Source organism: Epinephelus moara, chromosome 21, assembly GCF_006386435.1.
Source record: "Epinephelus moara isolate mb chromosome 21, YSFRI_EMoa_1.0, whole genome shotgun sequence".
NCBI classification, from domain to species: domain Eukaryota; kingdom Metazoa; phylum Chordata; class Actinopteri; order Perciformes; family Serranidae; genus Epinephelus; species Epinephelus moara.
In genome coordinates, this window is record NC_065526.1 from 28,769,139 (window position 1) to 28,795,293 (window position 26,155).

The 26,155-nt window shown below is 39.6% G+C and overlaps 1 protein-coding gene across 2 annotated transcripts; it reads left to right on the top strand.

Annotated features, from left to right (window-relative positions):
- The first annotated feature begins 1,323 nt into the window (after window positions 1-1,323).
- LOC126383184 (DNA ligase 1-like) lies at window positions 1,324-25,680 on the top strand. Of its 2 annotated transcripts, none has more exons than XM_050033651.1 (14): window positions 1,324-1,550; window positions 3,155-3,210; window positions 5,945-6,111; window positions 6,233-6,408; window positions 10,395-10,607; window positions 14,120-14,210; window positions 17,858-17,916; window positions 18,067-18,166; window positions 19,048-19,755; window positions 20,042-20,210; window positions 21,657-22,036; window positions 22,392-22,468; window positions 22,703-22,747; window positions 24,885-25,680. In XM_050033651.1, exons 1-13 carry the CDS (start codon window positions 1,446-1,448, stop codon window positions 22,739-22,741), a joined length of 2,340 nt encoding a protein of 779 aa, XP_049889608.1. In that variant the 5' UTR covers window positions 1,324-1,445; the 3' UTR covers window positions 22,742-22,747; window positions 24,885-25,680. The 2 variants fall into 2 exon arrangements, with proteins under 2 accessions (XP_049889608.1, XP_049889609.1); XM_050033652.1 differs by having other exon boundaries at window positions 18,070-18,166.
- The last annotated feature ends 475 nt before the right edge of the window (window positions 25,681-26,155 follow it).

The window sequence follows — 26,155 nt, forward strand, 5'->3', positions numbered from 1 at the left end:
CGTGCCACTGGCACCCCGTTCTCTTCACAGATGAGAGCAGGTTCACACTGAGCACATGACAGGTGTGAAAGAGTCTGGAGATGCCGTGGTGAACGCTATGCTGTAACATCATCCAGCAGGACCGGTTTGGTGGTGGGTCAGTGATGGTCTGGGGTGGCAAAAGCTTGGAGGGTCGCACAGACCTCCATGTCATAGCCAGTGGTACCCTGACTGCTGTTAGGTACCACGATGAAATCCTCAGAGCGACTGTCAGACCTTATGCTTGTGCAGTGGGCCCTGGGTTCCTCCTGGTGCAGGACAATGCCTGGCTTCATGTGGCCAGAGTGTGTGGGAAGTTCCTGGATCATGAAGGCATTGATGCCATTGACTGGCCCTCTTGTTCCCCTGACCTAAATCCAATTCAGCACCTATGGGTCATTATGTGTGGGTGCATCCGACGCCGCCAAGCACTGCCACAAACTGTCTAGGAGCTCACTGATGCCCTGATATAGATCTGGGAGGAGTTCCCCCAGGACACCATCAGCCAAATCATCAGGAGCATGCCCAGATGTTGTCAGGAGTGCATACAGGCACGTCGGGACCACACACACTTCTGAATCAGATAATGAGTTGCTGTGATAAAATTCATGAAAGTTGGATTAGACTGTGTTTTACTTTGATTCTGAGTGTGATATTGAATCCAGCCCTCAGTGGGTTGATGATTTTGGTTTGCATTGACCGTAGTAACCTCATTTTGTTCTTAACAAATTATACAATGTACATCAGTAAAGATTTTCACCTGGAATAATTTGTTCATCAAGATCTGATGTGTGATTTAAGTGTTCCCTTAATATTTCTGAGCAGTGTATATATGTATGATGTTTTACACTATACTACTTTATATTTTACTGTAGTTTTAATCACACTACTGTCACGTTAACCTGTAATTCTGTCTGTCAGTGCTCTGGTATAGTTTGTTTTTTACTTCAATTCTTATTTTAGTGGTTACACATTCCTCTTGTTATTATTATTATTGCTATTATTGTTTTATTATTACTTAACTTTCTGTATTTATCTGTACTTATTTTGTCCTGCTGCTGCAAAAAAAAAATAATAGTAATAATTTGCCCTCTGGGTACCACACATCTTTATTTTAAAAAATAGTGATAATATGATATTCTTCCTACTTTGTAACAATATTATGTAATTATTATATTTTCATAAGCCTAATGTTATTCTGAGATGTGTTACTTGTCCTGTTAACTTTATATAAAGACGTATTCGTTCTCTATGCTTTCCTTAAAAACAAAACTCCACTTCCCATGCTGCATTTCGAGGGGGGCGTCGTCACAGGCTCATGGCCGCACGCTGAATAGCAAGCATGAACTGAACTGTTAATAACTCCCCAATAATATTCCAGTTTTCCTCCTGTTTTCCAGTCGTGTCAGTGGGTCCAGCGGGACAGCATGGCCTCGGAGGAGGACGACGCTCTGCTGTATTTAATCTTCCAGCACCTAAAGGTGCACGGCTACCAGAAAGCTGCCAAGGTGCTGGAAAAACACGTTAGTCAGGTAAGAAGTTTGGGCTGATTCTTCAACATTTACAGACAGATTTCACAGCAGGAGCGACCTCACCGGACTGTACCTCTCTGGTTTTTGTTATTTCTGATCAGACTGGTGATTTTATTGCTGTTTCTGCAGTGGACCTGCGCGTTTCGTTGGTTATATAAGAGCCTGAATTAAATATAAATGGGATTACAGTGTGTTTTTGCCTTAGTGCTGCAGTCAGTGGGTCAGCCTGTATGTGTGTGTGTGAGTTACAGCACATGGCTCCTTGTTGAGGCCTCCTGGAGGAAAAGAACATAATGTTACAGCAGCTGCATGGCTGTAAAAACAGCCCTGCTGCAGGCCTGCTGCTGCACACTGACACCCCATTCAAAACCTCATCACATTTTTGTAGTGTTAAGTGATTAAAGTTGTTAATTTTTATTTAAATGTCCTGGAGCTGCCATGATTAGTCGACTAACCAAGTGCTGGAACAGCTTTAAGTCAATCGGCAACTATTTTGATATCGATTAATCACTCATTTTTTCAACCCAAAATGCCCAAAATTTGCTTCTTACAGCTTCTCCAGTGTGAACATTTGTGGCTTTTCTCTGTTTTTATAACAACGCAAACTGAATATCTTTGGATTTAGGTTGTACAACAGACTATAACATTATGATGGCATTTTTTCACTGTTTTCTGAAATCAGGTTGATAAATTCACAATAATTTATTGATGATTACAGTTGTTAGTTGCAACCCTAAAATGTCCAGTGTATATGTATAGTCATGATGCAACCACACACAGTGAGAGTCTGTAACAAATGCCACACACTGCTTAATTAATATCTTATTTAATTTTTCAGCATATTGAAAAAATTCCACCCGATTTCAATGAAAAGTTGAGTCAAACTATGAACTCTTAAGGCTGGTTAGATGATCAAACCTTTAAATTAAGTCACTTTTTTGCATCTTTTTTCAAAAATTCTCCCTTCATGTCTAGTGTCACGTTTATTGTATTGTTCTTGCACTTACATTCACAAAGACTACAAATGTATTTCTTATATCTGCCATGGGGAAACTTGAGCTTCGGTCCATTACAGGTTTCAGGTTTCAGGCTAAAAATATCATCAGAAGTTGCTGAAAGAGTTTTTAGGAAGATCACAATAGAGAAAAAAAAATGTCTCAATAGCAATCTTTACCAAACATTCTCAAATTTCAAACCGACCATCGCTTTCAGAGGCCATATTCTTCAATATAGTGAGCATTATCCCCTTGGTTGAGCTCTGAATGCTTCACACACTACACTCATTTTGTTGGTTCTGTATGTTGCTGCATGGATTCATTTCTGGGAGCGTGCGGCATCAAAGAGAGAGCATTCCTGAACCACAGGAAATTTGCTATTTCCTTTTCAACTTTTTTTCTTTAATCTTCGTTATCACAGTTGGGTTACAGCAATATTGTCCTCCCACTCGAGTTTAAATGTAACATTCAGGGAATCAGTCCGACGTGTGCAAATGTGGAGAAAGTTAAGAGAGTTTTAATGCACAGTACTTTTCAGGGTACTGGATTTATTATGTGTGTGTGTGTGTGTGTGTGTGTGTGTGTGTGTGTGTGTGTGTGTGTGTGTAGGTGGAGATGCCAAAGGAGAGCTCCAACCTCCATGATATCTACACGGGCTGGATGAAGTAAGTCAAACATGTTGACACACACTGCAGGAGTGTGGATTTTTTTTTCTCACTGGTAATGAAAATGGTTGTCTGTTGCTCCAGTAAGAAATGATATATGTTAAAAAAAAAAATATGTGCGTCAACTGTCATAATCCCAGTGGTAAATCTTTGTGCAGTCACGTGTCATGAAAATAAATGAAAACATGAAGGAAGGTGAGAAACAAAACACAATCAAAAGCGATAAACAATAAACTAGAGTTAAATAGGCTCTCTACTCTGAATTAATGCTATACAATGATAGTGCACAATAATTCAATGTACATAAAAAGTGCAAGTAGATAATATTGTTTACGATACAGTTATGTGTTAGAGTCAGCGTCCACAGGTTTATGGGAAGCTTCAGCTTGATGGTTGACCTGCAGAATATATAGTGTATTTGCTGTAAACTTTTCTTAGCTCTTCCTGGCTTTTTATTTCCTGCACAATGATCCAATCATCTTTCACGCCTGTGTTTTCTTTTATTGTTGGATTTTACAACCGTGCTTTTTGGAAATCGCTATAGCTCAGCAGGTGACACAATCCAAAGAACATGCAGCTTAGATGGACTGGAGACTCCGAACTGGCTCTGTGAACAGGACGTCACTGTGTATGTGTGTGTGTGTGTGTGTGTGTGTGTATGTGTGTGTGTGGGTCTCCCAGTGAATGACTGCCTGGCCTTCTGCCCAGTGCATTCTGGGACTGGCTTCAAATCCCTGCTTCCCTGAAAAGGATTAACCGGGCAGCAGATAAATGGTTGAATGAATGACATCAGCTCACATCTATAATTTCCCACTGTGAGTCTAACACTCAAATGATCCAAATAAAAGTCAATCAGTGAATATATATCATATTGTTCTGAATAAAAGATAATCCTGATTATAGACAGTCCCTCATTAACAACAGCTGTTTTTAGGAAAACTCTTTATTAGACTCGTCCTGTTTCCCTGAGAAACTCTGAAACACTTCCATCAAAGCAGACAAATCAAACTACTTATTGGTTGAGTTCATCCTTCCTTCTGCTCATCCATCATACACAAACACATTCTCCTGTCAAAATAACTTATTCTGGTAGTTATCATTCTGTCGATTCTCTTTGAGTCCCTCCTCACGACATTCACAGACATCTGTCTGTGTTGGCTGCGTAACACATGATTTGGTCCCCAGTCACCTTTCTGCAGTAAAGATGTCAAGACACTCTTTGGACTCGTTTTTACTCGTCAGGAATTTATTTCCTCTGAAAGACGAGCTGTCAGAAACTCCTGAAGCTCAAAGGTCATGAACACTTTTAGGACAAACAAGCTCTAAAAGATCCATACTGCGCACTAATTCTGTAGAGTAGCTATGTACTACACACTAATTGTTATAATACACAAGTTTATCAGCAAGTACACAAAAAGCTGTTGTCTGAATTTGGATACTTTCGTTAGTACACTTCCATGTAGTACACTGTCATCTTACTTGTGTAGTGAGTGAATATTGACAGAGTAGTGTTGTCTCAAATCAAACACAGCTGTCGGACACTTAAGGGATATGACGATCGCAACTTTTGACTGCTCCTTCTTCTATTTATTGGCAAATTGCACCTGGACAGTGTTAACTCAACTGATGCCTGTCAAAATATCTGCCAGCTTGTTCACTAAAGTAATTCCATAAGTTTGGTGGTTTCTCCCTGTCCGATATGTAGCCAAGATAGCGACCACTGAGAGTGAGAGGTGTCCAGTGCTTAACACTTAACATTTTTACCATTACGAGAGCACCATCCAGGTTGTCAAAGTGCGCTGCATTTTGCCAATGATTGTCAGTCGGTACGTGTACATGCATGCAGTTGTCGAACTAAGCTCATAGCTCGGCTAATCAGTCATGTCAGACCTCTCATGCAGAAGAGAAAATCGAATTTCTGACCAAGTATGTCTGACTCCGCCTCGATAGGCGGCGGTGTCCTTTTCAGTACAGTGCGTATTGAACTAGTTAAATAAATCCGCGTTTTGCATTTTCCGACCATCCACGTTTAGCTCCTTTAGCTGTCAGAGCATGAATGTAGTTTCCTTGTCCGTCCAGAAGTGTGTCTTCTGCTTCTTGGTTTGTTTGTTTGTTTTTCCGGGAGTTACTAGACTGCTGCTACGTCATCTCCTCCTTCTTCCGGGTGAAAGTCCACGAAAGAAAAAGTGGTGCATGCGCAGAACGCCGAGTCTGACTCCAGTCGGACTAAGTGGATACATGCAACAATAGTTACATTTTTAATCGAATTATCTAGGTGTGTTAATTGAGCTACGGATAGTCCAATTTCAGTCGGGCTAAGCTGTTTACATTGATTTTAATCGTCGGACTATGCCAATAATTTGTTGTTTTTTTTCAAGCTGCACGGAGTGTGAATGCCCTTATGACAAGTGTAAGAGAAGAAGAGTGCAAATTGAGACACAGCATGTGATTTTGGAAGTTAAACTTAACCATAAAAAAAACAAAAACAGAATGTCTGTCTTAAGATTGATTAAATACTTTTATTTTCCAAAGATACGTTTGGAGCTGGTTTGACAGCATCCGCACTTTATCAAAGTTTTTTCCAGCTGCGAGCAACTCCTCCATTTATACTCATCAAGCACACTCAAAACTAAACCGCATTTGGTTATTTTGTCACTTTACCAGTGAATATACCGCTTTTCCAGTTAAATAAAGTGTGTGTGTGTGTGTGTGTGTGTGTGTGTGTGTTTTGCAGACTGTGCTCTCTAGCTCAGCATGCCAAGGAGGAGACGGAGGACTCCTCTACTTTGAAGAAGAAGAGCATCAAACCAGAACCCGCCACCAGTGAAGAAGAAGAGGGCGCAGACACCAAACTCTCCAACATCACAGAGGAAAGTAATGGGGATGCCAAACCTCCACCTGGTAAATCTTCTTTTTACCTTTTTTTGTTTTTCATTTACAGTATGTTGTATTAGTTATGTCATTTTTAAGTTTAAACCACAACCCCTAAACCATCACATGTGTTTTCTGCCCCCTGCTTCAGAGTCCACGACAGATGGTGTAGAGTCATCCAGTGCGGAGCTCCCATGCGAGGAGAGAGAAGCTGAGACGGTCTCTGAGCAGCTGCTGCATCCTGCAGGTGAAACCAAAGCAACAAACTCAGGCAAGGAGGAAGAAGAAGAAAAGACAGAGGAGGAGGAAACAAAACCAGAGCAAGAGGTGAGCAGAGAACGAGAGGCCGACATGAGCATCAACATTCGACACATTACAGTGTAAGAAATGAGAAATCAAAAATGCTTTCTTGACATTTTACACTTGCTCTTATGCAGTATATACCAGCATGAAAATGTAAATGATAAATAAATTATGGGCACTGCTACTGGTGGGTAAAATAAGTCAAGCGGCCTGAGTCCACTGACTCAGAGTGTCTGACACTGAGGGAGGAAAAGTTTGATGGTCACAGGCAGGAATGACTTCCTGTTGCGCTCCGTGGTGCATCTCAGAGGAATGAGTCTTGAGCTGAATGGACTCCTGTGCCTGACCAGCACATCAAGGAGTGGGTGGGAGATGAAATCCCTGAACCATTGAAGGCATAAAATCCTCAGCTGCTGCCATGAAGCTGCAGCCACCAAATGAAAAAGGAGCCAAACTTGTGGTTAGATCAGAGTTTGATGGTTTGCCTCTCCCCTAATCTGGTATGCCTTCACACTTTTTTATTATTGTTACGATCCATGTGCTGCTTGTTCTTTGGTCAACAAAGTGCAGCTGTTCGTCATTGTTGCCAGGAGATGAGATGGGCACCCTCACTGACATTTGGAAACAGAGAATAGAGAACAATGTAGTTGTGTCTGCAGAAGTTTAAAAAAAAAGCACCCCTCATGTAGACCCTTAGAAATATGTGACATCAAATCAGACTTATACATCAGTCTTTTATTCTCTCGCTTTCTTGCTGTAAAGTAAAAGAAAGACAAAAATTATGTTATTACAATGTGCCTGCATGAATTAGTTTGCTGTGAGAGTGCAGACTGCACTCTGAGTGTGTGTCCTGATCTGACCCTAAGGCTCAGTTAATGGATCACTATCAGCAGAAACAACCCTGATCATATACAGACATTTTGTTTAATGAGCAGTCCTCTAATTAAACAGTCTAGCTGATTTCACGTGTCACATTTTATCAGTTCAACTTTCATTCTTATATCTATAATTTAAGCTTATTAACTTTATAAGGAAAAATGATGTGTCATCTTTCTCAGCCTTTACAGTTAAATAAATACACAATATAAACTCTATAAAGTTCTATTTTCACACCCGTTTTTCTCATTAAACAGAGAAATATAACTGAACACCCTCTGAATTCAGGTTTCTCTCTTTCACCGAACTATGACTAGCTCAACTGCCTTGTTAATTTACGGTAAAACACAATTTAGTCAAACTTGACAGAAACAAAATAAAACTCACCAAAACCATCTTCATTAGTCTTAATTCTCATTTAGTTATTAGGGGCAGCACACAGGCCGCGTCTTTAACCACCTGGAAAATGCGAAGTCAGGCACTGGGAGCTACTTTTGTGCCTTTTTATGAGCCAGCATTCAAGAGCTTAACAAGCACCGTATTAAAGCCTATTTACCTGAAATCCTGAGTGCAAAGCTGATCCTCTTCCAGGAGCTGTTTATAAGTGTGTGGGCATATTGTCTGTGGGACAGATGAAAAGCTCTAGTAGCCCTGCACCAAAATGATCAACTTTTCCATATTTACCACAGACAGATATCTTTCCCTTCTTCCGTAAATATCATTCGGTTGTAATTCGTTGGTTCTCGTCACATGACATGCGGTGTGCGCTGCTACGCTCCAAAAGTTGAGCTCCCTTTATCTCAGAGCGCAACTAGGGAATGCTTGCGCGCCGCGACGGCGTCACTCTGGTGTCGCACTGGTGTTTGAGCATGCCTGCCACGGGTCTACTTTGAAAACAATGAATTTGAGGGCACAAAAAACGCAGCATAATAATAATAATAATAATAATAATAATAAATTGTATTTGTTGGCGCCTTTCTGAGCACCCAAGGACACCTTACAATAAAAACATACAAAAATACCAACATATATATATGTACCAACAATCACCAGCTCTGGTTTGGTCGTAGTAAACCCTTAATCGCTCACTTAGATATGAAAATATGCAGTCTCTGTCTCTGCTGTTGCTGGCTGACTGTTTACAGTCCTGTAATGTTATCCCCACCATCACCAGCTGCCTGCTCCACCAGCAGAGACTGGAGACTGACCTCTGGTGGCACTAGCTGAGCACTTCATGCAATGAGTTGATCAGAAAGAGGAGTGCCTGTATTTTGCCGGTGGTGAAAATCATACAGACGGGATTTCTGAATACTCGGTACAGCGTAATTCAGTGATACAACCCAAGCCCGTATCTTACATTGCATAAATTAGCCTGGCAGCTTGCAGACTTTTCCTCTACTTATATGAAGCTAGGATGAACTACATATAGGATTTCAAATGCTATTTTGAGGGGGTCTTGGTATCTTCACAATTGGTTTGCAAATGATTTTCATTTGACAAAAGAAAACACTACAGCGTAGGAGGTAGTAGAGTGGAAGTTGAGGAGTTGGATATACTACTAGATGGATGGGTAGGTTACTGAGGAGGAAGTGGGTATACTCTCCGATAAATATTCCAGTGGCTTTCTGGGTGATAGGTGGTATTCTGTAAACAACCAGAAAAGGGGTAGGTATAGCCCGTATACCTGTGTGTAACAGGGTAAGGGTACGCATCTACGCCATGCCTACGCCATGCCTACGCTGTACCAATGGAGGCTACAGAGTGAAAAATATACCATATAATCTAATTAATAATAAATGATGATGAAGACAATAAAAAAGGAGTGTCAAAAAGTAAATAGTCTGCAACTCTCATAATAACCTTACACACACACACACACGCACACACCGCATAGCTGTTGTCCAGTCACTGTAATAATGTGATGATAGATGGACAGTAGCTCCAGTGTTGTTATACGCCTCTGAAATACACACAGACTCATTTTCATGTCTACTCGTCTCGTCTGTATCTGTTAGTTTGTGTTCGTTTGTTATTTCAAGTGTGTGTGTCTGTGTGTCTGTGTGTGTGTCCGTGTGTGTGTCCGTGTCTTGTCTCTGTTCTTTTCTATTGGCCCAGTGATGCAGCAGATAATGCTGTTTGGACAGAAACTGTGTGTGTGACAGAATGATAATCTTCTGAGACATATTGTGTGTGTGTGTGTGTGTGTGTTTCTGTCGGTGTGTTAATGGCTCTTTGTGTTTCTGTCTACAAAACCCTGATTACTTTGCTTTGTATCAGCAGCAGAGTTGCGGTTTTTACAGATTTTCCTCTCTCTATGCTAAAACGAGCACAGCACCAAACTACTGTACTTATTTTTTAACAAAACAAAGATGTTTCTATTGAACGGAATTGAAAGCAGACAGTTTTGTTTTTCGTTTCTTTTGATCTCCAGATGGTCAGATTAAATCGGGCCCTGCTTGCAGAAAAGAAGATTAATTCATTCTGCCAAACGTATCTGACATCGTGTGTCTAAAAGTTTTTTTTGTTTGTTTTGTTTGATATTTCTCTCATACTTTTGATTGTAGTTTCACAATGTTCCTTTGGGAATACATTGAAGCCTAATATATCGTATTCCTTTGTGTTATAGAGCTCTGTTGTCTAAAAACCAAGATACTCATCAAGTTTGACTCAGTCCCACATGCGCTGTTCTGCTGCCATAAATAAGTAACTATGGCACCAAATCTGCAGCTGAAAATAGTCCCCAACAAATGCACTTTTTACTGTAGTTTAAGTAACGTTTTCTAAAACCTTAAGAAACTAGCTGTTGTGAGCCCTTTTTATAAATGACTGTATACATTCATAACCAGTTTCAAAGGTTTGAATCTTCACTAGGAACCTCCAGACAGGATGAAGAAGTATTGAGAGACTGAAGGCCTTTTGGAGTTTGTTGATGATTAGAAAAACATAGAATATTGTCAGGCTTTTCCTTTTTAAATTCCATCGCAGTAAGCAATAAAAAGATGCTGAAATGTCTTGAATTGGGTCTTTTCAAACCACCAGATACCCTGAATTCTCTGACTGTTGGGAAAAGAGAAAATGTGGTGCAGAGTAGCCTCGTTAGCAGCTCTAACTGCCTGCTCATACATATTTTGCAGTCAGCTCCTGTTGAAGCGTCCGCCGAGGCATCTAACAAAGCAGAAACTTCTTCAGACTCTGAGGAAGAGGGTGAGCCCGGCTTGGTCGAGCCCAGACAAGCTTCCTCTGATCAGGCTGAGGAGCAGCTCAAGAACCCTGACCCAGCTGTGACCTCCAGTTTAGACAGCGAGAGCAGCAAGGAGAATAAAGAAGACGACAATGAGCTGCAGCAGGTTGGTGACCCAAGGCAGAATCCACAGTGTGTTGCTGCGTAGAATCACTCCTCCAACAAATATGAAAAACTTCAGCTATTTCACTTTAAAGTGCTGCCAAGATTTTCCCATCTTTTTGGCAGCATCTAATTTTCACTGAGGTCTACCTACCTGTCCAAGGATTTAAACCCTTTGATCCGATTTTTCTCTGCTCTCAGTGCCTGCTTTCTCTTTTTCCTGTACTGTATATTTTCGTCCTACTCCAGCACACTGCTCTAAAGGGTTCAGAAATGAGGAGAAATGTTAATCACCTTTAACCACAGCCTCATAAAAACAGGAGTTTTTGTTGATTCCTGGCACAGTCGAGCTTCTGTTCCCCTCAGCTCACCCTCTGCACATCTGAAACTGATTTTGCAGAGGATTGTGACTGGCTGAGTCGCATTGTTTGTGCTGTTTAGCTTCCAACAAGAATCAGTGTGAGCACTTCTTCTTTGCTGAGTCATCAGGTTTTTTTAAGATTACTCTGGCACATGGAGGTTTGGGATTAAATGTCACAAAAAGCATAGTTGTCGCACACATCCAAAAACCATTCAAGGCAGGTGCTGGACCAATAAAAGATAGAATCAAAAAGCATAAAGAAAGGTCAACACACTGTAGCTCTCTTAAGTGACATTTTAGGCTAATGCTCTTCAGACTTAGCCGAATGTTTAAAAACGGCATCTTTAAATGCATATGTTCCCCTCACATGACTTCATACGGTGATGCTGGTGAAATAAAAAACCCTATAGATAAGTTACATTGCATACATTTTATACAAATGCATGTCAATGCATGTGAAGAGTGTGTGCACAGTGTGCTACACACAAACAGAAAAGAGACCTCATAGCACACAAGAAAAACATCAGACCAGAGGCCCTCATTCCTTCTATAATGGCTACATCTACATAGAGGCGCCTCTACATTAAATAGGATGTCCCAGGAATTATATAGCAAACAGGATTTACCAATATCCACACCACCGATATTCATAGAGGAGGGAAACAACACATGATATACACCAATCAGCCAAAACATTAAAACCACTCAAAGTGAAGTAAATAATATTGATCATCTTGTTACAATGCAATGTTCTACTGGGAAAACTTGGGGTCCTAACATTCATGTGGATGCCACCTGACATGCACCACCCACCCAAACACCACTGCGGACCAAGCAAACCCCCTCATGACAGCATCACCCAATTCACCCTTTGTCAAGACCCGCCCATGGTCCCACCCTCCTTGGTTACTGTTGCTGGGTTTGACAAAACTAGTCTTGCGGGGGTTCATTCCCATAGGAAACAATGGAAAATACCGGGAGATTTAACTTTCTTGTAATTCGAATTGAATTGATCATTCTGTCCAAAACGCGGTCAGTGATAGAGAAAAAACATGGCTACCATTGAGTGAACAGGCAGATTTTTTGTCCAGATGTCTGATGGTAGCCATGGCCACTAACGTGAGCTGTCCCCCCGCGGTTGCTAGCTCTCTCGCCCAACGTTAACGTTATATTGAGAGTGTTTACAAGTTTAACACCACAGTAATAGTTAGCTGACGTTATATAAATAGCAATGTTGTCCTCTCCAAACGTTAACGTTGCCAGCAAGTTAACGTTTAATACGAGCCGGGCCTGTCTGAGGCCTGCCCAACAGGTTAGCATAGCGAGCTAATAACAGTCTGTAGCTAGTGTAACATTGTTGGATCACATCACCTATTATAAAATATGAAAACCACATTGCTTCTCTTACCTTCGAGCATATGTAAGTATGCTTATTGATAGTCGTGTTGAGCTGCCAGTGTGGTCGTCCACAGAGTCGAATCCAAAGGAGACATTTCTCATGATTTCCCTTAGGTTTTGGGAATGGAATAAAAACTACTCCGGGAATACGTTCTGGATATCTCGAGTCACTGTTGCAGACAATTATATACATCACTGATTTATCCGCGTTTGCCAGCTAGAAAGCTCTGTGTTTCACCGTGACGCCATTAACAACGAGCCTGGGAGAACACAGCCTGGGGCGATGTTTGGCGAACCCCAGTATGTTAGCAACTGTTGCTATGGGGAGGAGCACCCTGGTTGGTGGGTCAGCAGACCAATTAGAAGGCCAACAAAGGGTGAATTGCAGTGGCCCCCCCAGCAGGACAATGTGTCATGCCACATCACAAAAACTGCTCAGGAATGGCCCGAGGAACGGGACAAAGAGCTTAAGGCCTTGACCTGGCCTCCAAATTCCCCCGATCCAAGTGTAATTGAGCATCCTTGGGACATGCTGGCATGTCATCTCGCAACCCACAGGACTCGAAGGATCTGCGGTGAAGACCCTGGTGCCAGACACCATGGGGCATCCCCAGACTTCCTGTGTCCATACCTTGACATGTCAGAGCTATGCCCAATTCGTTGAGGCCCCACTGTGGATGGGCAGTATGTCTGGGCTATTGGCACGTCCCACAGATGCTCAGTTGTATGGGGATCTGGGGAATTTGGAGGCCAGGTTGACGCCTTGAGCTCTTTGTCACGTTCCTTGGGCCATTCCTGAGCAGTTCATGCAGTTGTTTTTTTGGGGGGCCACTGCCATTTGGGAGACTTGTCGTCATAAGGGGGTGTGCTTGGTCTGCAATGGTGTTTGGGTGAGTGGAGTGCCTCAAGTAGCATCTACATATATGCCAGGACCCAAGGTTTCCCAGCAGAACACTGCACTGTAACAAGATAATCAATGTTACTCATTTAACCTTTTTCATGTTTTGGCTGATCAGTGTATATACAGCTAAGGTCAACCCAGTATACAGGTCATAATGATCAGTAATCATTTCATGGTTAAATGAGGATCACAAAATAGATCACAGTAAGTACAAAACCACATCCACCTCAGTTAGTATTATAATGATGATCTTATTTAAGTACAGAAAGACCAACATCGTCAGTCAATCTCTCATTCTCTGCGAGGACCTTTAATGGGCTTAATGCTGATGTATCTGAGAGTGGGTGTGTTACTTTGGGCTTTATTAAAGTGGACAGCTACTAGACTTGATGCATCATGATTACCAACAGAAGTAGCATTCGCAATCACGATGCATCAAGTCCAGTACACATCAGACTGAGGCATTAAAGATGAGGAAGACAGCGCTGTAACTGGGTTATTATGGGGGGGGGGGGGTTCTCGATGAATTTTTTGGTCCTGACTTTCTCAAAAACCTGAAAGTGAAGATGTATGTATCTTCATTGCAGTGCCAACAAATTCTGATTTCAAAAAGTTCATGTACTTGTGGCATGTTGGTCACATATCTCTGGTTCTTATTTTCTCACTCGTGCACATTGTTTAAATCAGAATGGGCTAAACTGCAGCTCAGTGCACCTTTTAGTTGCTCACAGTGACAAAAAGGATCCAGTCTGTTTCATGAATAAAGAGAGAAAGAAAAAGAAAGTAAGCAATAAAGAAAGAATCCCTGTCTGTCTGGTCTCGGAGACAGTTGTTGACCTGTTGATTCCTCCTGCAGGAGCCCAGCCCGGCCGAACCTGCCACATCAGACCTGACAGCTCAGGAGACCAACGACCAGCCGGCAGAGAGCGAAGCCCCGCCTCCTGCAGGTATGAGCGACCAGTGAGAGCTCGCTAACCAGGTTGTTCTTTACATGTTATGTATGGCATCTTTTCTGTCTGTTTCTCACTGCACTGACAGGAATCACAAGCTGTTGTGAAGAAACTGCTCAGAGGGCTTTTTCTTTTGACATCGTCTGCAGCAGATTATAAAGCTGCTGACTAAAGATCACGCTATAGTTTTACATTTATTATGAAAAGAGGAAAAGAAGGGCATTCACAATCAGACCGTATTAGACATTCAGGTTTGTTTCAGATATGATGGATTTTAAAATGGTGTTTACCATTGTTGCATAAAAGTCACTGTAAGTTGTGGATTGAAGAGAAATGAGACCTGTTGGGTAACGTTTTTTCAAAGGTATTCTAGGGAGGATTTACCTAAAATAAGAAAAAAACAATATATAGAATCAAAGAGAAGTAATCCCTCTATGAGGTGAGGTCGGAGCTTTATAAAAAGGTAATGACCGCGTGCCAGAGCTTAAGCAGCAGGCAACAAAGAGGCGAGACGCCAAGTGGACGAAGCTCATTCCAGAACAAGAGTGAATCTGGGTTTGGCTTTCACTTTCTAGCTAGTGTGTTTACAAATGGTAACCGCCACCTCCTGCGTAGTGTACCTTTAAAGTGACTGGTTTAGGGCTGCAACTAACAACTATTTTCATTATCAAGTAATCTGCAGATTATTTTCCTAAACTATCTATCACTTGTTTGAAAAGTAAAAAAAGTTATAATTTTTCAAAATTGTTTTGTCACCTTAGACATTCATCTAAAGGTCTTCTCACACTGGGTGCGGATTTATTTATTTATTTTTTTTAAATGTTGTTTTTGTCATTTGTAGTTTCACGCAAGCATTACAATAGCAATACAATATACAATAAATATTACGTAGCAAAAAAGCAACATCAGTTTTTCTGCAAGTACCCCGACTGACACTCGTCGAGCTTATAAAATTTAGGCCCCAGCTGCATCCCAGCGATTGGTGGACTGACAAAGGATGACACCAATCAGCAGGCCGAATAGCGCTGGAGCGGATTGCCGGGGTAGTCCACACTCCCTTCAGATAGAGCCAACCACAAGCGACGGCACACTGTAATTTACGTAAAGCAAACTACACGAAAAAAAGGTTACACATGAGGAGGGCACGGCAGCGGCCTTAACATGTGGGTGCTTTCGTACCACAATTAGAGGTATCAACTGATCATGTTGCACGGAATAACATTAACTTGGTGACATCGTAGTCTGAACCAAGACGGCAAACTTGATCACTCTCTCAACCTTTATGAAGGCAGCTGATACCAGGTCCACTCCTGTTTTTAACTTTCACAATAAAAGTCACAGGTAGGTATGAATAGTTTTAATGCATTCAGTGAATGTAGAGTCTGTAGGCAAACCCCAGAGATCTTGCCTCCGGAAGAAGAGCGGAAGAGCCCTGGTTTCCGGTTGTAGGCTGTTTGTAGTCCACGTGATATTGACATAATTGGCGTCACTGCAAACTCTGAATCCATCGCAGTGATTCAGCATATTTACTTATATATATATACGGAAGTCGGAAACGGAAATTCGCCTCCTCCGCCCAAATCAAACCAGAATGCCAAAATATCGGGGGTCTGCCCCCAGAGGCTGTATCGCCGTCTGCCAGAAGTCAGACGCCAAATACAGCCGATGGGTTCCGAGAATGTATCGCAGGCAACTGGACTAGCTTGCGTTTCTTGAAGATGTTTCACCTCTCATCCGAACTGAAGAAGCTTCTTGGATGAGAGGCAAAACGTCTTCAAGAAATGCAAGCTAGTCCAGTGGCCTACGATATAGCACTTATGAGATTCAATGCAAATATTTCACATTTTTCTGAAGTTTATTTGTCATGTCCCCGGTGTGTAAAAGGTCAAATCATGATAATTAAGAAGCTGGAATGGGGGACTGTCTGGCATTTTTACCTAAACAGTTATAGTTATCATTATAGCCTGTATTTTACTATCAGTAGCTACTGCTTTCAACATTATGTTTCCGCTCTCTGTGTCATCAGATGCAAACTTTACATTCAAAGGGAAAACTCTAAGATTTGTTTTAAAATTAAGGATTTCATTTTATCTTAAAGGAAAAGGAAAAAACTGTGGTCTTGTTACAACTTTGACTATGATGAGTTTAAGTCAATTTTGAGTCCATAAATTTAAAGAACCTAAAGTTTTCTGTTCACCAAAACCACAATACACATTTGTTTCTGAGATTTCTGCCCTTACCCTTAATACAATAAATGTGAATGAAATTTCATTTGTGCTACTCACATTTAAAACATTGAAAAAAATCAATGGCAGCATATCTTTCCTCACTGTCCTTGTTGTTACTGTATAATTCAGAACTCACTGTGAACATGTTTGTACTGGAACTACTTTATATTGGAAAAGATGTTTTTTTTTTTATGAAAACTTTTGGCTGTGTTAAAATAACTGAGAAAATATTTGTTAGCCTTTTTTTGTCATTTGGATGAACAGAACTTTATAAATCCAACACTCGTGAAATGCATTTCCAAAAGTGAATCACAAATTAAGTAGTTTCCTACTTGGCACTACTCGTTGCTGTATTTCATTTTCCATTTTCCATTTTATTGAGGAGGAAAATAAACACACTGTATTTCCTTTTTATTGGCATCACAGTGTCTCTTGCTTTTCAAATGCAGAACTTTATATATATGTATATTTTATTTTGGAGGAAGTTAAAGGGGAAGAGAAAAGAAAAGAAAAGTTGGACATAAAGTTGAAGATTTTAACTTGATGCATTTGGACTGGAAGCCAACACTTGTAAAGAGTTTGAAGGATTGCTGCCAAGGCCCAGAGAACCAGCTCTGGCAGCTTTGTTCACACGAGTTTTCCACAACGTCAGTCACTTGTTCAACTTCTCAGAGGGGTTTGTTAAGCTTGTCAGAGCTTGTTAAGCAAACTGGAGCGATGACTAGTCAGAGAATTACAGTCATCTGGAGCACAATCACCTCATTTACCAAAGTGCTTTGAATTAATTCATGACTTTGGTGCAGAAACTTAAGTCAAATGGACGTTTTTCTCAGCAGACACTTTGACTTGTCAGACTCATGTGAAACTAACATTGCTAATCGCCGCATTACATGTCAGTAATTGCCGGAATGGAGCAAATATTAATTAGTTCCACCTGTGCTTTTGTTGCTGTAACAGGTCAAAATGTCTGCTGTGAAAAAGGCGTATGACATGCATTCATTTGAGAACAATAAAGACGTGAGAGCACTGTGGTGCTGCAAGGCGATCAGAGTCAGGTTAGCTACATGTAGTCTCAAAGAGAAGCAGTTTGGAGGAAGTTTAAATTGCTTTTTATCAGCCGTGTTCTGCCTGGTGATTTTTTTATGCACCAGTTTATGGTGTAAATATCATTAATATTGTCAGAATAACAACAATAATAACTACTTTTTATGATTTTATTTGGAGGAGGTACAAATGCACATGTTCTAAATATTAAAGGGAGACGTGGCCCCTGCGACCCCCCTCGAAATCTAAGCCTCTACCTAAATGTCATGTTTGGCAAATACGTCTGATCTTCCAGGAGCGCTAATGCAATACATGACATTTAGATTGTATAATGGCATAACGCTTTTTTCTTTTTTCTTTTTTTTTTTTCAGATCCTGATTCTGAAAATCTAAAAGAGGAAGAGGAGGAAAACGAGGAGGAGAAATCTGAGGTACCCTAAAATATTTTATCGAGGGACTGTTGTTGTGCGCTAGCTGTAGGCTAATGTAACAAAAACTTAGAGTCTCACTGGGAGAGAATATGAGTCTAAACATAAGAATATATACAGATATAATTAGTTCCTGTCTGTGTGTTCACTCAGAAGACAGAAGGCAGTGACCTCACATCCTCGCTGGAGCCTGAAGACCAGACAAAGACGGCAACAACCCCAGAGGACCCCATCACTGACACTGGTGACACAGGTATGGTCCAAAATGGAAACACAGCACACAACTACTCTCGAGTACAGCATGCTTTGATCACACCCAAAACATACAAAATCACAACCAACTTTATAAAAGTTATTTTTTTTTACTAAATAAATCTTTATCTTAAACTTTTAAATCTTACTTATGATTTTTAAACACAGTATTTTTAAATCTCTCAATGACTCATTTAAATTTTATCTGTAGTTGATCTTGCAGGTTTATTGTTTTATTTTATTTTATTTTGATCTCTTTTAGCCATTGGCTAATCTTCCAAGAGTCCACATCAAGATTAAAAACAATTAAACATACAGTAAATCATAATACTTAAACATACAATCATATACATGTATAAATTCACACGCACACACACAGCCATCTTACAAAGGAGGATTAGTGCCAAATTTAAAAAGAGGAAAAAAATCGTAATGTTTCTTGATTAAACTGTAAACATGACTTTTGCTGGTAAAATTCAACTTTATTGTTGTAATATTACAACTTTTCTTCTCTGATCTTTTTTCAATGTGGCCCTGAGTAATTTTATAAGTAAAATAATGATGGCGATGTTTTTTAAACTCTGTCATGTGACCTACTGATCAATGCTGATACTAACTGATGAAGGTGACACTGATGACGTCAGGACAGCCATAAACATTTGATGATTGAAGCATGATGTGATGGTAAAGAGTCGTGCACATGTTTGTATTTCTTCAAGAACTGTACCATTTTATTGCAACTTTATTCTTATGTCCTGTTTGTGCATTATTGGGACAGCAGGGATAACACTATAAGTCTCTGTGTTTAGATTTGTACATGCTGTGTGTTTTCACAAACTGAAAGAAAGCAAATCTTAAATGTGTTGTTGTGTTCTTTTGTAGAAAAAGCAGAAGAGCCGGAAGACCCAGAGGCCTCCATCATCCTCAACATCCAGGCCGAAGACAACGACGCAACCGAGCAAGAACCCAGCCAGCTGCTCCCTGATGAGGCTGCGGAGTCCTGCAAAGATGCCAAAACACCCAAGAAGAAAAAGAAGAGCACAAAGGATGTAGAGAAGTCAGCTGCCGATACGCCGGGCACAGACTCATCCACCATAGATACATCAAGCGATACTGCCCTCTCCACCAAGACTGCCAAAAAGAAAAAGAGAGGCAAAAAGAGAGCGGAGGAGGTGGCAGAGGAAGAGGAGGATCAGGTGAAAGAGGAGGAGGAGGAGGAGAAGCAGGAGGAGGAGGAGGACATGTCTGAGACCACTTCATCAGGAAAGACTAAGAAAGCTAAGAAAAGGAAGAGGGAGGTGGATGAAGTGGAAGAGAACGATGAGGCAACTCCTGTAACTCCCTCAGAAAATAAAATAAAGAAGAAAAAGAGTAAAGTAAGAGAGGCAGAAAAGGAGGAGAGTGAGGCAGCAGGAGTGGAGGAGGAGGAGGAGGAGGACAAGAATCTTGTGAGTCCGGCAGAGACATCAGAGGAGAAAAAGAAGAAGAAGAAAAAGAGGAAAAAGGGCAGACGAGAGAAGGAGGAGGTGCAGTCTGATGAACCACCAGCAGGGGGCGACGAAGACATAGAAAAGGAGCTGGAGGCCACAGGTAGAGTCAGAAAATACACTTCACTTCTCTCTTGTTTCTTAACGTGGAAGTTATCTTGAATATTGTATAAAATAATACATTATTTTTTGTAAATGTTATTTTCATGTGCTTGTACACTAAAGAAAACACACTTATTATATTCCATTGCTGCCCATATATCCTCCTAAATCCCACACACTGGACCTTTACATGACATTATCCTTCTAACTGTATTTTTACAGTGTGATGTTGCTACTTTTACTTTAGTAAAAGATCTGAATACTTCTTCCTTTCCCGACATCTTTAGATGGAAACTCTTCTCAGCTCTCTTCAGCCAAAAAGAAACACCGTCCCAGGAGGAAACTCAGCCTGGTGAAGAGACTGAGGCTCCACAGGCAGGAGGAAAGGAAGAGGGGGAAGAAGAGCAGCAGCAGCAGCAGTGCAGGAGAAAGCAAGACGCACAAAGGCAAAAAGAAGTCAGTGGAGTTTTTATTTTATGAGAGTCTCAGTGTTTAAAACTTAACATCATTTACGCTGTTATCATTACAATGTCGTAATTGTAAGTGTGCAGACGTAGGATTAAAAGTTAATGAAACAGCAATAATAACAGATTTTTGGGGGGAATTGTAGATTTAATTTAGTATTTAAATAGTTACATAAACAAATAGGACAAAACATTAGAAAGGCAAAAACTTCCAACAAAAGTAACAACATATTCTAGCATAACCAGAGATGTAGGCTGAAGCTTCAAGTGTCAAAAGTATTATTAGTCATACAGTAAACAGTGTAATATCTTTACCATAGTAATGTCCAAATGCCTTTTTGGTTATATGAAGAAAAGAGGAAGAATAAATCATTTATTTGCTATATGAAAATAATAATAACTGTGTATTTTTGCAAAAGTTTTGTGTCAAAGGGTAAATTTAAAGAAAAATATATATTTAGACAATGTATAAAGGCCCAAACATATGCAAAGCATCTGATGCTCACATTTTTAAGAAGACCTAGTATTTAAATAACCAAACATGCACCACAGGTGTTATAAGGAGCGTCAAACTGCTTTGACACCCCTTCTTCGCCCTTGTTTCCATTTTGGAGCAACAAATGAGGACCCAGCGGCCAAAGTTAGTTGCCCTTTTTACACAGAGATAGCGCTATAAGGCCGCTATGAAGTCCCTTCTTTATGCCGCTTTTGCATTTTTACACAGCGATAAACTATGGCCGCATTGTGCCACCGCATTGTGTGATTGTGGACAACATGCCAGCTTTGCAGAATTCCATAACATGTTGTCAAGATGCAACATTTGTGCTGCCCATGATCCCGTCGTGCCGGCTGTCCCGTAACAGCGAGACTACTGCGATTGTACCCTTTATACAGAACGGCGTGAAATTCCCACCTTGAAGACGCAGTGTGAAAGGGGCTGATGACGCAGAGAGGACAGACGGAGAAGAAGACGTGCCACAAAAGCTGACATTTGCTCCGCTAGCTTAGCTTAAAACTTAATAAACAATACAATTGTAATTCTGCAATGCTAAATTAAAAACAACTACCACTGCCAACAGCTTTACCACTAGTTATGTTGTCACAAAAAAATAAAAGCTAGACCCACTCCACATCATCATGATAATCATGTTGATTGACATCTACTGGTCATAAACTTAATTTGCTACACAAACGCAACAGCTATAATAAACATATTAGTACAGCTGTGCTTTATGTTACTTTTTCACAAAAAAACGCTGTTTCTGTGGTGTTACAAGTTTAAATCTGAGGCCTGCAGTGTGCCACAGGAGCATCAATTGACTGAGGCACCGCAGTTGTCGCTTTCAGAGCGTTTGGGCCTTAACAGTTATGGAATAATAGTAAACATGTATGATGTGCATCTCACAAGGATAATAATATAACATTTGCTATTTTCCAGACAAAAACAGATCCAAGATGCAGCAGAAGAGACGCCTCAACCAAAGCCAGCCAAAAGACCTCAACCTGCCCAGGATGACGACGACGACACGCCAAAGAAGAAGAAAAAGATGAAAATGAACACGGAACAAGAAGAGAACTCCTCAAAGGAAAACCAGCCGCCAAAGACGAAGAAAGAGAAGAAGAAAAAGAAGGGATTGTTGAGGGAGGAGGATGAAAGCGGCGCGGTGACTGCTGAGCCTCCTGAAGTTGACTCGTCTCCACTTTCAAAGGAAAGCAAGAAGAAGAAAAAGAAGAAGATGAAGGCTGGAGAAGGCGAGGGGACAACAGAGAGCTCAACTCCCATCACTGTGAGCCAAGATGTACCTGCAAAGAAAAAGAGTAAGAGACATTGTTGGTTATATAAAATTTTTGAATGAATTTTTCACATAGCTGCAGCTAATTATTTTTTTCTTTACAGATAAAATGTTTGACTAGTAAAATAATTTAAAAACAAAAGGTTATCACAGTTTCCCAGAGCCAAATGTGATCTTCACAATTTTGTTTCGTACCAATTAAGACAGAAAGCACTGACAAGTTTGTTTTTCAACTGCAAAATTTAACATGAATAAGTAGCAAAATATAAGCCTCAGCAAATTAGTGATTTTTCGATATATACATTTTTTATTATTTAAATTAATTTACATAACTTCATGATGTTCTGATTTTCATGTTTTGTGCTGACTGATGTTCGCAGAGAAAAACAGACTAAAGGAGAAACTGGAAGAGACGGACCCTGCTGCTGATGAACAAACTCCTCCTGCTTCTTCTAAGGTAAGAAACATCTGAAACAGAACAGAAACAAATCTGACTTTAAATAACAATACTTAAATTAGAAGTTTAATTTCCACATGCATGTCGACTGTAAGGGGTTATTATTCCAGAAAAAAAAGTAGTGTCAGATTTACTAGACACAAAACATTTTGCCACAATAGTTTCAGAGCATGTTTGGTGAAAGCATTTTTTTTTTATTTTTTTTAAACATAACTTTTCTCTTCATATTTCCAGAAAAAGAAATCCCTCAAAAGACCAATCATGTCAGAATAAATCTGGGTAAGTTCAATGTTTTAACTTCACATTTATGAGGTATGAAGTGAGAGAAATGCTGGTCTCATAAAGGGTTCTGTGTTATTATGTTTTAGTTCCATGACGTTCTAGGGATGTAACAATCCGTCGATCAGGATAGATATATCAATTTTTATCTAAATTTAACGATCCAATATTATCGAAGCAAAGTGAAAAAATCAGCCAAAAAAAGACTATGAGGATAGCTTTATCGGAAATAAATCAACAGAATGGAAATTTTTCAATTTCGGAGAAAGTACGGGTCAACAGACAAAGTACATGCCATGTGTAAACAACACTGTTATGAGATAAAATGCTAAAAAAAAAACAAAAAAACCCCAGAACAGACCTGTCGGGCCAGGCATCTCACTCTGCTAACTTCTCACTACAATAACATTAGCTGCTCTGTTTCAACAATGACCGACTGAAAAAAAACGTGCCTGCAGGCTGAAATTCAACCGTGCTCTTCTGTCACGAGATACAGTAACTTAAACCAACAGTATAAAAGAAAAGGTGTAGATACTGCATGTAATTTGTTAAGCTATGAGTAGAGGCAAAAAACTAAAGTTTTGTTTCTGAACACTGACATATTTTACAACATTTTTACGACATACTATACTATGACATATATTGCAACATTTTTACAACATACTATACTATGACATATATTGCAACATTTTTACGACATACTACACTGACATATTTTGCAACATTTTTAGGACATACTATACTTTGACATATTCAGCAACATTTTTACGACATACTATGACATATTTTGCAAAACTTTTTACGATATGCTATACTATGACATATTTTGCAACATTTTTACGACATACTACACTATGACATATTTTGCAACATTTTTAAGACATACTATACTATGACATATTTTGCAACATTTTTAAGACATACTATACTATGACATATTTTGCAACATTTTTAGGACATACTATACTATGACATATTTTACAACATTTTTACGACATACTATACTATGACATATATTGCAACATTTTTACGACATACTACACTGACATATTTTGCAACATTTTTAGGACATACTATACTTTGACATATTCAGCAACATTTTTACGACATACTATGACATATTTTGCAAAACTTTTTACGATATGCTATACTATGACATATTTTGCAACATTTTTAGGACATACTACACTATGACATATTTTGCAACATTTTTACGACATACTATACTATGACATGTTTTGCAGCATTTTTACGACATACTATACTATGACATATATTGCAACATTTTTAAGACATACTATACTATGACATATTTTGCAACATTTTTAAGACATACTATACTATGACATATTTTACACATTTTTAAGACATACTATACTATGACATATTTTACAACATTTGTGCGACATACTATACTGACATATTTCAACATTTTTACAACATACTTGACCTTTGACCACCAAATTCTCACTTTCATGAGAATTGGATGAATGGACAATCAGAAAACATGTGCCTTTAGCTATGGCTATCGCTGCAGAGGCATAAAAAAAGTCATCCAGAAAGGTCTTTCTGACAGAAAGCCCTGAAGGCTAACTTGTGCCGTTTTATATGTGTTAGTGGAATCAATCTAAAGTAAACTTTATTGCACTTAAATAGCTATAATTATTTAAATTTTGTGGCTGTAGCTTCTCCTATAATAGATTGTGTATCAATCGCAGGACCCTGAATTACATCGAGTTGAAATCTTATCATGGCAAACTTTGTGATATCAGCATGTATTGTATTGTTGTCCAAAGAAACAAAACAATATCATATTGTGATGAAACAAGTTATTTACGCCCCTGTTACATTTTAAATCTATTGTAAATGGGCTTTGCAGCTATTAAGGCAAAACAGATAATCATGGATCAGCTCACCTGTGATTAAAAAACATCTGCTGAGATGGACACTTTTAGTCCAGTTCAAACCTTACTGTACCCTCAGGGAACAAAACATTAAACACAATTTAAAAAACAAGAATCAAAGTTTCTGTAAAGAGTAAGCCCCTCATGGTATGCCTTTCTCATTTCAGTGTAAGCATAGAAATATATTTTGCTTTATTGATGATTAATGAGGATGTTCTATTTCTTTTCCCCAGTGTATTCTCTGATCAGACACGGTGGAGAACAACCAACGCCCAAAAAAGTAACCGGACAATCTGGATAATGTTAGTGCCTTTACTCCAGATTTCTCTGTCTGAGATAAAGTGATATCTGCTCCCAGAAACAGAGATCTCTGAGGGACATCAGTGTTTTCAGTCATGATTTACCGTCTTCTTTCTTTAAAAAACTGTGAAAACAATATAACTATCAAACCCTCAGCAGATTGGAATTTTATTTTTAAGGCATGAGCTTTAACAATCAGACCCATTTGTCTTTTTGGAAATATAATTCAGCAACACTAAACATTGTAGTACCATTGCGGGTGTCCTTTGTCAGCATGTCAGTAACTTGCACTCTGTTGGTTTACCAATGAGCTTGGTACTGCTGGTACATGATGTTGGGAACTTCACATATCAAACTTTGGTTAGTGATGATCTTTAAGGGAACAAGCTGTGTAACGGAAACATTTCAAAACATGTTATATTACAGAAATAAGTTAAGAGGTTTTTGAACAGACTTCAGTCAGTTTAGAGTTAACGATCTGAAACATTTTTCTGTTTGAGGTAGAAAAACTAGTTTTAGTCTGTTTAGTTTGAGACTCATGTTACATAAGATTCAGTCATAAAGCTGTGAAATTCTGTTTTTATTTGTTTACAGAGTTCTGTTGTTTACACACTGTTTGTCTTTTTAATCCCATGAACTGTTAACTATGCATCTCATTCACTGTTTGGGTATTTCTTTGCTGTTCTTGAGGACCAACATGTGTGAGAGGAAATAAAACTCTGAAACAGCTCGGATTTTTCAGAAGCAGTGATTTTCAGAGTTTGTGCTGTTTATGACCCTGAAGATGAATTTAATACCATTATTATTATAATACACTGTTTAAAAACTATACTGTTGCATGATTCATTCAACCATTCATGATGGTTATTATAAAGTGTTACAGATGCTCAGAAACTAAAACTAAAACACCGCAGCATCGGCTAAACAGAACTGACCTCACCATCTTTCTTTTTGTCCAGCTTGTCCGATTTAGTAACAGTTAATAAGATGGAGGGAGAGGACTTATCAGTCAGTTGTCCATAAACTATTGTGGTAATGTGTTTTCTATCCCCCAGCTGTGCACACACCCTGGATTATTACTAAGCAGGGAAACCCATCTATGCACATTTAGGGGGAAAAAAAAGATAATGGGTCACTGAAAAATACTTTTTGTAGCATTGCTGGTTGAGCTGCTGATGTAACATCCACTTCAGGTTGGGAATAG